Source organism: Equus przewalskii, chromosome 22 (genome assembly GCF_037783145.1).
Source record: "Equus przewalskii isolate Varuska chromosome 22, EquPr2, whole genome shotgun sequence".
Lineage (NCBI taxonomy): Eukaryota > Metazoa > Chordata > Mammalia > Perissodactyla > Equidae > Equus > Equus przewalskii.
The window spans coordinates 22,260,188-22,273,626 of record NC_091852.1 but is presented as its reverse complement, the minus strand read 5'-3'; the positions used below and the strand labels follow the sequence as shown (position 1 = coordinate 22,273,626).

At 42.0% G+C, this 13,439-nt stretch overlaps 1 protein-coding gene across 6 annotated transcripts in view; it reads right to left on the bottom strand.

Moving 5' to 3' along the window:
- The window catches only part of SMARCA2 (SWI/SNF related BAF chromatin remodeling complex subunit ATPase 2), a 166,772-nt gene that overhangs the window by 56,836 nt on the left and 96,497 nt on the right, over positions 1–13,439 (bottom strand). For all 6 annotated transcript variants that reach the window (XM_070590087.1, XM_070590092.1, XM_070590089.1 and 3 more), the window contains exons 25-27: positions 13,143–13,370; positions 9,872–9,949; positions 4,816–5,034 (exon numbers count right to left, since the gene is read on the bottom strand). In XM_070590087.1, coding sequence (XP_070446188.1) covers positions 4,816–5,034; positions 9,872–9,949; positions 13,143–13,370 — 525 coding nt within the window. The remainder of the gene's footprint in view (positions 1–4,815; positions 5,035–9,871; positions 9,950–13,142; positions 13,371–13,439) is intronic.

Genomic DNA, 13,439 nt, shown 5'->3' with positions numbered 1-13,439 from the left:
AACATCCATGCCCATCTTCCTCTACTTTATATGTGGGACACCTGCCATAGCATGGCATGCCAAGCGGTGCCACGTCTGCACCTGGGATCCCAACCGGTGAAACCTGGGCTGCCAAAACGGAAGGTGCAAACTTAACCACTGCACCACCGGGCCAGCCCCTAAAAAGTCTTTTTTTAAAAAAAAACTTAGCTGTGCTTGAAATTGTGATCCGCTTCATTTAAAACAACATTACGAATAAAGAAAAAGGTTAAAAATCTTCCAACTAAACAGATTGTCTAAAGGACACTGAGGGAATTTTTAGCATACTATGATTATAAAATAAAATCTGTTTGTGATGAAACCGTAAGAAAATTTTCAAAGTAGCCATATCACTTAAATTTAACCTAAGAGTTCTGAGGCAGAGACTGCTAGCTAGTCACCAAAATCTTATTTTCCTGGGCTCACAGCCAGACCACATTTCCCAGTCTCCCTTCTAGCTAGTGTGGCCACGTCTGAGTTCTAGCCAATGGAATGTGAGCAGAAGTGATATATAACCATTCAGACCTTGCCCATCAGAACTCCACACCCACCACTCCATGCTGTTTTCCCCACTTCCAGCTCATCGGGATGGAGCTGACTAAGCTGGCAAGGGCTCTGCCAACCTGGATCCCTGAATGGCCACATGGAGAACAGCCCCTCCACCACCAGGAAACACCAACCTTGCACTTTTACGTGAAAAATAAAATTTTACTCATTTTTTTGGATAGGCCCATGAATAGGGCATGCTTATGTTCATCTGTTACAGTCATGAACATTACCCTCTTATACATCAAGCCAGTGCTATTCCAATTTGGCCATCAGTGGGCATTTACTGTTTACAGACAGAAGTTCTAAGTACTAACAAGATCTGGTTTATCAACCAGTCAGGAAAGCAGGCAGGTCGGCAACTACCAAGAATACTAGAAAACTGGATTTGAGCTGTGACAGAAGAACAGGCAAAGAAATGTGAGAGCCCAGGAGGAAATACAATTAGTATTTATCTGTGAAGGCATCACCGAAGGGATGGCAATTGAGTTGGGCCTTGAAGGATGAGGAAAGTCCAAAAGAAAGAGGAGAGGAGGGGAGGGAAGTTCATTCCAGACTGGACGTGAGACCTCAAACATTTTATCCAGTGGGATGTGATGCTAACGACAGAAAAAACATCGTTTTGTTCCCCCCAGGGAACAGAATCAAGGCCAGTGAGGAGGAGCTCCAGGGAAAGAGGAGTCTGTCCAAAGGGAGGAAGAACTAAATTGGGGCTGACTGCACGCTGGAGGGGCTACGCAGACAAGAAGGCAGAGTGCTTCCTTGAGGGACGGCCAGCGTCTTGGCATGGGCACCGTGGAGAATGTGATTTAAGCACGAGATGGGTAGCTGCTCCATTCAGCTGCCTTCCAGCTCTGGGATTCTATGTATCTTCGATGCCTCTGCCAAGCAGGCTTTGTACAACATTGCCAGGAAAAAGAAGAATTATTTTAGCCTTGTTACAGCATTTCTTAACCAACGGTCCTTGCCAAATTCCCTTTCAAGGCTGTGTTGGCTGGGTTTGCACAACGTGTTCAATCATAAGCCGGTGGAGAACATTTCTGCATATCCAGGCCCATGACAACTCCTTGAATATAATTTTATTATCAAAAACGCTTAACAGGCTGATATTAAACAGGACTGCTGCTGGTGAACAAGAAAACAGATGACAGTAAGCATCTATTCTGAATGCTTAGGCCACGGGGCATTCTGCCTTAACGTCATGTCCTGGTTAACAGTAAGTTACCGGCTCATACCAAATATGGACAAACAGTTTTTAAATTACAAAAAGATATATTACAATAAAGCTGTACTGAGAATGGTTTTGTCCTTCTTGGGTGACTTGGTATCTTGCCAGACACCTTAGGGTGAAAATTATAAACATCAATTTCACAGGGTAGTTTTGTAAAACAAACTAGTTTTCCATTTTTAGATGCGCATGTTATAGATAAAAGGAAGTCTACTGGATACACTAAAAAGAAAAATGCTTTGCTAACATTACTGGTAAATGAGTAACTTTCCGCTTTTCTCTTATAAGGTTATAATTTCATTTTCACAAACATTTATTGAGTCTCTACCGTATGCGAGGCACTGTGCTACTCATTACTGATATAAACTGAATAAAAAAAAGAATAAATGAGGTACAGTAGTGTCTCCTTATCCACAGGAGATACGTCCCAAGACCCCCAGTGGATGCCTAAAAGTGGGGACAGTACCAAACCCTATAGATACCAAGTTTTTTTCCTCTATGTACATATTTGAGGTGTAACAGCAAAACTAGCAGATTTCTTTTTCCTTCTTCACAATGTTTTGTTTTTTTAAAAGATTGGCACCTGAGCTAACATCTGTTGCCAATCTCCTTTTTTTTTCTTTTTCTTCTTCTTTTCCCCAAAGCCCCCAGTACATAGTTGTATATTCTAGTTGTAGATCCTTCTGGTTGTGCTATGAGGGACGCCACCTCAGCATGGCTTGATGAGCAGTGCTAGGTCTGCGCCCAGGATCCGAACCGGTGAAACCCTGGGCCGCCGAAGCGGAGCGTGTGAACTTAACCACTCGGCCATGGGGCCAGCCCCCCTTCTTCACAATTTCATGGATAGCAGATTTTATCTTAGCAACCTCAGCATACGATCTTTATTCTTTCCTTATTAAGTAAAGAACTTTCACTTTTTCACTTAAAGGAAGCACCTGACAGCTTCTCTCTGGCATATCTGAATTGCCAGCATCACTACTTTTGTGCTTTGGGTCTATTATTAAGTAAAGCAAGGGTTAGCTGTACACAAGTACTGCGACACCAAGATAACTGAGACGGCTACCAAGTGACTAATGGGCAGGTAGCATATACAGTGTGGAGACGCCAGACAAAGGGATGTGTCACATCCTGGGGTGGATGGAGCGGGAAAGCACGAGATTTCATCATGCTACTCAGAATGGTGTACAATCTAAAACTTATGAATTGTTTATGTCTGGAACTTTCCATTTAATATTTTCGGACCTTGGTTGACTGCAGGAAAGTGAAACCACGGAAAGTAAAACCGCGAATATGGGGGTACCACTGTATTCTAAACTTGAAAACTTCCTAAGAATCATAACGTTATTTTTCTTAAGAGTATTTCCCCCTGATTATTAAAAAAATGATAAGTTCAGCTATATTCTTGCCCAATAAACAAGGTTATTTTGCTTGTAATAGCTGGAGATTATACATATATAAAGACTGACTTTAAAATGTTGGCCTAGATTGTTGTCTCATTTCTTGTAATAATATTCCACATACTTAATTTATTGCTTAAATAAAAGAGAAAGGAATAGAATTTTCCTGAGCTCAGAAATGATGATTAAACAAACACGAAACTCTTCACATTCTAGAATGAATCTTAATTATACAGCCACAACCTCACAATAGCGAAACAAAAGAAATCCACAAAACTGTATCCTGAGGCCACTGGAATCTTTGGATGTGACCAGAAAAGAATCACACAAAAGTTACATTCCATAGGTCAGTGTTCAGCCGTAAATATGAGCAATGCTTTCTTAGTCTCTTTCTTCTCAGAATACAACAGACTTTAATCTTTTTGAAATTCAGGTCTTGTCTCTCTTATCATACAGCATCCTAAGTAAATCACATCTCAACTGCTGCCAACACCTGTCTGCTTTCGATGTCCAACCTCAAGTGGGGATAGTAACGTTATTTTTTTTAAGAGTATTTCCGCCCACCTACCTACCCACAACCTGAGTCCTAAAATCCGTGGGTCACAAAGCTTGGGAACTGCATTCCCTTTAGAAAACAACAGCTTCTATTTTGTTTGGTTTTCACCCAACTGCGCTTACTATTTCCAGTGTGCATTTCCTGGCCCTGCCCGGAACGCACGTCCCAGACTATCTAGATACTAAGTCTGCTCCCAGTAACGGAAAGTCAGGCTCAACCTGCCAATGGAAGATTCATGCCGGCTTCGCCATTCCCACGTGTGGCTCCTGGGCGTGTTTTGATATTTCTCTGCTCCCTGGGAACATTCTGAGATTTCATTCCCCAGTCAAAATGAGAAATCAACATTTTCCAAAGGTGGGAGAAAACCTCAAATCGTAGAATAATATTTCCACGCATCAGCGACCTGCATCCCAGGTCCCAGTCTGTGTCTGCAATGGACAAATCAGATCAAGCCAAAACTGGGCTCACCAATGCATCAGCACTCACTGATTCTTATTTCTAGGCAGCTGTGTGATCCTGCCTAGTCACTTAACCTCTCTGGGCCACAGCTGCTTTGTCTGCAAAACCAAGAGAGTACCAAGACACCTTCCAGCTCTAATGTTCTTTGGGTCTAGGAAATAACAACGCAGTTAGAAAATGCCACTGTCCCTGAACTCTCTCTGCAGGCCTTGGAAAAGTAGAACTGATTAAAGATCATGAAATAAGGGGGAACAATCAAAAAGATCTCTAAGGTCCCCTTCCACATTTTGATTCTAACTCCAAGAGAGTGAGGCATGACCAGGCAATTGGTCATAAAACATTAGTGGGTCTCATAGCTCTAATAATCCTGTGCTTGCAATGGCCAGCTCTGCTCTAGCAAAAAGTTCTTCCTTATACTACAAAGGACTGCCTTCACTGAAACGTAGAATGACTCCACTGCAACAGAAATAATCTTATCCACGTTCAAGAGGCCCCTCTCCTTTTATTGGCAGCTTGTCCCCCGTCAAAGAATGCCAGCTCTTGACCCGTGATTTCTCCAAGCCAACAAGAACACTCCACATAGCAAGGACGGTTAAGAAAGCCACACCTACCCTCAGCCACTGCTTCTCTGTGAGGGCATCGCTGTAGTCCACATCCCGGCGCTGGCGAGACCCCCTACCAAATATTTTCTCCTCTTCCTCTTCACACGTCAGCCGTTCTACTTCGGCGTCATCTTTAATAATCCAGGAGGGCAGCTCATCTTCCTCCATTAAACGAGGCTTCCGCTTCGGGTTGCGCGCATCCTCCCTCCGCCGGTCCATGTCCATACGCTGGAGAGATTAACACAAGTTTCACCAAGGGGCAGGGGAATCTGTCCAGTACAGACTTTACAGCACATCAGATGTTCCCAAGTCGCCTCCTATGGCGACAGGGTCCCTTCAGCCTCTCCCATGGAGCCTGTCTATCCTGACACGTTCTAGCCCAACCCTAAAGCACCGCGTCCCGGCAAGGAGTCCGCAAGGGAAGATCCCTTCCCTTCCTCTGCACGCACCGTGGCAATTTATTTGTGCATTAAAAAAAAATACTCTTTAAAAGTTTCTTTTCTCAGTCTATGTGGGTGCAAAACTACCCGTTAGGTAATGGTGAGAAAATGGAAATTGGGGATGTGTTTTAAAAATATGGGCCATGGCGATACTATTCCTTGCTTCCCTGGCATATAGAGTCTTCAAGCATATGAAAGAGAAAATTCACTAAGAAAATTTCCTTTGACTCAATAGGGCTCGTGCTTTTAATTAAACAACCAGGGGGAAAAAATCCACGGCCCAAGTGTCAGCACCGAAGAGCTACCCGTGGTCAGACACAGACAGGTGGGCAGGTAAAGGGTTTGATTATTCAGTTGGCCGTGAATGTATTGAATTTTCAGTGCACCACAGGCTCTGTGAGAGGGACGCCCCTCCATGCTTTAGCTTTTAAAAAGTTTAGCTCTTATGAAAGTGTTATTCCACAGAGAGACAGACCTCAGCGTCATCTCATCTCAGCTGATGGAGTTCTAAGTGGAATGGTTCCCTTTCCTATGGTCTCATAGCCTTCAAAATGCCTATTTCCCCACCTCCTCCTTTCTTTCTTAAAATCCACTTCACTTGTAATTAAACTAAGAGCCACATATTTGGCTTTAACTTATAACTAAACAATCTGATAGCTAAAAAAAGAAAATAAAACCTCCACTGAATTGCTATATACATCAGTTATATATATAACACTAGCTACATGTACCATTTCTACAATCAAATAGACGATTACCCATTACCTTATTTACCTTTTCCCTCTTTCTTCCTTCCATTCTACTGTACTGAAACAGGGATTCAATGTATGTAATTTTTTCTTAAGAGCTAAAACTGGTAACAATGACAATTCTATTCAAATCAAATTGACCTCTAGAACCTATTTAAAAATTAAAACTCCAAGTCCCTTAAACTATGCTTAAACACTTTTGGAAATTATTATATTCCCAAGATGGGACGGGCTTGGCGCATGGTGGAGCCCCATTGGCAGATAAATATGGCCAGCATGCTCTGTCAGGTGCCATAGTTAACTGGAGCCGCTGTTCTGAATCTCGCCTTCTGATGCTCTGGCATCTGAAATGGGATCCACTTAACCTTTGTAATTAGCACACAGACATTGCCTTGTTGATAGGCAGTCTGAAGAGGAGCTTCTCAAGGCAACTTCCTAATAATTAGAAGATAAAAGACATTTCTGTTAATGCGCTACACTGAGATGACAAAATGTTGCCACTTCAATATTTGGTTATGCTATGACTGTTACCTATACCAAGACCTGTAAAATGACTGCGACCATGCATTTGTCTACCATTGAGAAAATAAATCTTTTCTGACATAAAAGCAAATAAATTGCACCTGCATTTTTTTTCTTTTAGGAAGGGTAGATGCAACTTTTAATAAGATAAGCTTAAAGTTCTGACAGTTGCATCTCTTCCCAGACATTCCCTACCTGCAGAATACCAGTATAAAATCTGAAGCTGATGTTCAAGCAAGAAAAGTCTAATTTATTAATTAGTTACTACATAAATATGTTTGCCTTGAGACCCAATAATAAACCTTACACTAATAAGTATAATTAGTTTTAAAAGTACTTCTTGCCTTTGTAGGGAGCATAGCATCTGAAAGCTTAATGCTTGTATGTTAGCAAAATATTTCAGATATGTATCTTGAGCTGTCAAAGATCTTTTTAGAAAATTCATAGGTAATCAGTGTGAGAGACACCTGTTTCTGAAGTCACATTTTTAGAAGGAGAAAGCAAGGAAAATGTTTAAAACAAAGTTTTATTTTAAAGAGACTACATACTTAATGGGTTAACTACAGTGTCTGATATAAAACCAAATAAGTTTGTATTAACTTTATAGAGAGAATTAACTTTTTTTATAATAAGAAAGAGTTTAAATATTTGATATCCAAAGACTTATCGTAGCTCACATTCCATTCTTGTTTCTCACTAAACGTTTTAATCTTTAATCTCAGTAGCTGGGAAGGATTCAAATTTGATTTCCTGCCCCCTGGTGGAGGTGCTAATGGACAGTGAATTGGCCAAAGGCGGCCAGCCCGTTAGACTTAAAAACACAAACCCGATCACACCAAAACAAAAATCTGTATTATCCAAAAACGAGAGGTCAACCTTTAAGAATCAAGTAGAACAGTCACAAAATCAAAGTGCCCTAACCAGCTTCGCCTATTCCAAGCCTTTTCTGTGCATGATAGAATATTGCCAAATTAAAAGAAGGCTGTGCCTTGACCAGACATACAAATTTTTCTCTGAGGCTTTCAATTTTAACAAATATCCAGCCCAAAAGTAAGAAAGGAGGGGCTGCCCTGGTGGCACAGTGGTTAAGTTCGTGCACACCGGTTCGGGTCCTGGGCGTGGACCACTTATTAAGGCATGCTGTGGCAGGCGTCCCACATATAAAATAGAGGAAAATGGACACAGATGTTAGCTCAGGGCCAATCTTCCTCAGCAAAAAGAGGAGGATTGGCGGCAGATGTTAGGTCAAGGCTAATCTTCCTCAGAAAAAAAAAGTAAGAAAGGAGAATTACTCCTTTTCTCTCATTTCAGGGCGGCTGATAGAAATCTCCATCTCTGGGCCTTATGTAATTTCTATAATGGCAGGCAGCTTATCCTTTCCAGGGTCTCAAGAGGATGTGAGGCGAGAGCAGTGCTGAATTCCTGCCAGCGAGTGATGAGCCAGGGAAGCTAAGGGCCTCTGCCTCCAGGTTCAGTGTTCTCCAGTAATCTACATTTTAATAAACTCCTCAAGGAGAGGAAAGATGTCTATTTCCTATGTGTATCTCTAATCTCCCTCAATAGAGACTAAATGGTGACTGACAGTATGAGTTTAGAATTGAGATTTTATGACATCCTATGTTGACCATGCTGTTAAAATCTCTTTTCTGCCATTTCTCTACAAAACGGCTTTACTTGGGCAGGGTGGTTCATTTGAGGTGCTGGGGGAAGAGTGCATATCCTAGGTTAGGATGTATTCCCATGGCAGCCTAAAGGTTTCCTGGGAAAGAACTAAATGTCTTTTATCTTGAATCATTATGTGTGAACACAATCACTGTTCCCTAGACAAAAATCACAAACTCACAAAAATAACATAAGCCTCCACACAGCTGGAGCTCCATTCTCAGATTGTCTAGGCTAAAAGGGAGGAGATTGCAAACCCTGTGGGTCATAGTTGGCCCACAGTTATGTTTCGTTTGGCCTGCAGTATTATAAAATAATAAAAAATTGAATTTAGTCACAAACATTTCAAAATCCAGAGATTTCATATAAAAACTTAGGTCTCCAGCTTCTCTTGAAAATTTGCAATTTCTGGCTCCACGGGGCTCACATTCCTACCTTGCAGCTCCGTCCTCCTTTGACAAAGCAGCTTCAGGTCACCACCACCCACCCACCCCTGTCCACTTGCTGCACTCACGCAAATGACTTGTCTGAGACCCGGGGACATTCAAATTTGGGACCTCTGCTTTGGGGGTCCTGCAGCATTCAACTGCCAAAGTGACTGTCTACATTTCTTCACTCACTCCACAATGAGGCTAAATCTTATAAAGAGCATAATGACTGAAGGTACCATGGGAGCTCGCAACCTTCTACATCCTGATCCATACTGACACCATCATAAGGCCTGCAATTTTGCAAAGGCCACCATTCACTCAATAATATTTATTAAGCAACTACTATGTGCGAGAAACTGTTCTGAGCATTGCAGATACAGAAGTCAATAAAATAGCTATGGCAAATGCCTTAGGAATGCAGTAAAATATTACTTCTGAGAGCATCCCTCACTAGCAAGGGGCTTGCTCCTTGTACATACTGGCCTTGTGGCAGGCCACAAACATACCTCAAATTCAGGTTTCAGCAAAATTACAGGTGGCTATGTTAGCATGGAACGTCAAGGTTGAAACCATGCACGTTAAATCCTCAAAGGTCAGGGTTCTTTTTTATCTACTTTGTACCAGCAAAATCCAACCAATTTCGATGTTTAAATGAAGGCTACACTTTGATGCAGGTCTGGAAGGTTCCTATTAGCTTAAGCAGGCTCTCTTCACCAATAAGAAGAGGCACGACTGCTGTTTCAGTTGCTGTCCACCCCCACCACAGGGAGCATATTTGTTTCGATCCAGTAAGGAGACAGCTAGGGCATAGTTGTAAACTCTGCCTACAGGATTAGCACAGGTTTCCTGAATGATGCTGGCCTGGGAACAGAAATGAGCTGGGAGTGGGGTGGGGGGGTCTCTGATAAGCCATAGACCACAGGGCCTGTCCAGAGGGTGCAGCTGCTACTCAGCCCTGGCCAGCTGTTTCCATCTAGAGATGTGGGCCTGATACTGCCCGCTCTCATTTTTCAGGAGAAGCCAGAAATCGGGATTCTTTTCATGTTGGCAACAAATTCGAAATTTTAAAATACACTGCGTGGGCCAAACAAAATATGTCTGCAGGCTAAATCCAGCCAGTTTGCAGCCTCTGGACTGAAGGAAAGGCAAAAGCTTGACAAATGACAGTCTGCCCGGGCATGCAGGCCCCAGACATCTTGTGTTAAGAGAGAAAGGGGCAGAGGAGTAAGGCATTTGTTTCTGTGATTTTCTGGAATATTACCATAAAAAGATCAAATTCTTCTTCTCGTCGAGCAATCATTTGGTTCAGAGTCTCGTCATCCGGTACTTCGTCTTCCTCCTGGGGTTAAGAACAGAATGATTTAACAGGCTGAACGAGAGAGGTCGGACAACCGGGGTGAGGTACACACAAGGAAGGTGGATCTGTCCTCCAGACCACAGGGATCCCGTTTCTCCAGCCAGAAAGAAGAGAGGGTCACCGGGTATAGTACTTGCCATTATTATTTTGCAAGCTTATCACCTTCCCAGAGCGAAATCTGTTTAGGGAGGAAATGTGCCCTCTAAAAAATACTGGTTCTCTTGGGTGTGTACCTTGATTCTGTTACTTTTAAAACAAATTACTTAATATCTCCCCGCCTCAATGACCTCATCTGTAAAATGGGTGTGACATTTAATTCACAGAGAAGATGTAAGATTTAAATAAGGAAATCCATATGAAAAAGTGCCTAACATTAATTCTTTTAATTCTATTAAACTTATCCCAAATAGAAATCCTTATTTTCAAAGCCTTACCAAAAAAATGAGTATGTGAAACTTCGTGACTAGGAACAGAGCAAGACCACAAAAATCACATATATATGTCAAATATATAGCCTTAAGATATGTGTAATCAATGTATTTCAGTGGTCATTATTATACTAATGGTTAGAGCCGTGGATGTGACAACTCAAAAGGTATCAATCACAAAGTCCCCACAAAACTATACTTAATTAAAATAATTTAAATGAAGTCGAGAAAACAATTACATAAGGGCTAATATTTTCATTTCATATTATGTTAGACCAAGACACATTATCTCTCTGCAAATTCCTCAGAAATCAACAGTTCTCAAGTTTTGAAGAAATGTTATGCTATGACTTTCACATTTTTAAAAAAATGATTCTAAAAGCTGGGCGTATACTATTGAACTTATGTTCCAAAACGATTTTTATCATATGTTAAAAATCAGATGGGGAATTTCAGTGTATCAGCAGAGGGAAGAGACAGGAGAACCCGGAAATCATATATCCAATTTCCTAAATCAACCGTTCAAAACAAGGCAGCTTGTTCTAGACAGAGTATGAGCGTAGTACTAGCGGCTGAAATGAAATGACTCTGTCAATTCAATATAATAGTGACTTGTGAAAAACCTTCTATTCTAGTTCATTTCTAGATTGATTAAAGTAAATTTGTCTAAATATTACATTTCATCTGACAAAGACACACACTACCTGGCAGTGGGGCTGAGACGCCACAGTACAAAGAACGTGGTTCACGTATGCTCTGGTGAACAGATGTCCTGCTTTGCCCACCCTCTTCCTAGAACCACATGTTATCCTCTCATCGCCTACCCAGCGGGGGGGGCTTGGCTTTCCTCACACTCAAGATGAAAAGATTCTCTTGTCAACTGGTAAGAAGCATGCCCACAGTGGCCTGACCTTCACAGAGAAGGAAATGGCTGGGAAGTGTGCAATAAATCTTCCTGAGTTCTTTGTGCTTTAGAAATTCATCGCCCGTCAACCGCGGAGATGGTAGCCTATGCTGCCTTGGATGTTTAGGACCAGAGCTCTTGACTGAAGTCTATCAGTGTCCCCAAACCTCTTTACATCAGAACACAGGCCGCCTGGAAAATGGTAACATTCGTTTGATACACTGACAGCCTGAATGGGGTGTGGAGCCCCAGCAAGGCGGCTAGAAGCAACTGGCATGGGACTCCACTCCAGGCCCCACCTGGCGGCCCGCGGGGCTGGGCGAGAGCAACATCTCCCAGCAGAGAGGCTGGAAAGCTCCAGGCTACCCTGCATCCCATCTAAATCAGGCCAGATGCTATTTTCACAAGGCCTACACAAAAAAATTAAGCAAAAATATAATGCAAACTACTGGCTGAGTATCAGCTTTGCCCACACCTGCTTTGACAGTATCTCTCACTCACTCAATTATTTTCTTTTGAACTTTCCAAGTGTGTAAACAACAACAAAATCACCTGACAATCTGATTCTAAATTTGTATCAAATATTCAATTTCAAGAATCAAGTCTGTATCACATATTCAATTTCAAGAATCAGAAGTGGTGAATTATTTGAGATCAAAATTTTAAAAATATATGCGAATGTAGGAATGTATGTGCATACGTATTTTTCATTTTAGGGAAGTCTAATAGGTAACTAGTCAAATATATAAGATCAGCAAGTTGGGAGGCACAATAGAAAAGTGCTCTTTAATTTGCAAAAAGGTTCATTTCCGGATTCCTTTAAATATCAAGGTCTACTTCACATTTAGACTCATTTCAGAAAAAAAGTACATGAGACTTTTTTAAAAGAACTTGGTTTATAATTTATAGAAGATTTCACAAACATATCCTACTTAAGGCAAAATCAAACTATATTTAATATATGCAATGAAAACAGTATTCCATATGAATGCGTAAGGTAAACCCACTCTTCAATTTACAAATCTGGGCACACCAAGCCAAATTTGTCTATCCCAGGCCAATTTAATGCTAAGCATTGGCTCTCGTATTTTGTACAGTTTTCTAGATTACATAAGAATTATGTCTTTAAATCTATTTCAAATCCATTTGGGGATGAAAATTTCCTACAGAATTACTAAGACTGGCAATCTAAAAAAATACAAGCAACTACCCAAAGATCCTCTAAGGGAAACAGAATCACCGCATTCTTTGGACAGTCTTGGCAAGTGAAGAGAGATTTGTTTTAGCCAGTAATTTTCTCCGCCTTCGGTGAGCTCTTACAGAAAAATTTGAAGTAGAGGTTAAGGTCAGTCTTTCCAAGTACAACTCAATGGCTGTGATGTCTTGTCCAACAAATGTACTGAAGGGCTGTGAGCCCTGCTCACAAGGCAAAGAGGCAGAGGGCTCTGGAGGATGGCAGAGAGAAAAGCCAAGGAGGGACCCCTGCAGTTTTGTCTTGCATCTAGGTGATTTTGTCCCTGCTAGTGGCCTCTCTGCAGTTCCGCATTTGCCCTACAGAAGGCAGCATTTACAGTACCTACGACCAAGCTGCTGGTCGCATTTCCCGGGACAAAGGAGGGAAGCATCCCCTGGCCAAGCCTGCAGGTCCCTCTAGCAACTGCTTTTAAGACACTCATTTGGAAAGCTTTCAGAGGCTTTCTGTACTTGGGATGGAAGATAGCCGCTAACTTACTCATTTTAATTAATGCCAGCCCAGGAAATTCTTCAAAGAACAAAGAGGTGATTCTTAATCCTTCTGAGACAAAAGGTCACTGTTTGATTTCATAAACTTGGCTTGCTATACCTCATTTTCCTCCTCATGCTCCAAGATGGCCTGCAGGAATGCCCTCCGCTCGTGGCTTGAAGACTTTTGATCAAACATGCCTGCCTGGATCACTTTCTGATCCACATTCAGCTTGTACTTTGCGGCTGCGAGGATCTTTTCCTCCACGCTGTTCACGGTGCAGAGTCTCAGCACCCGGACCTCGTTCTGCTGGCCGATGCGGTGAGCTCGGTCTTGTGCTTGCAGATCCTGTGTGAGAGAACAGTGTGCTATGAGGGCCGATGTGCCTGGAATAGCCCAGCAAACAAGTCTCCTCCC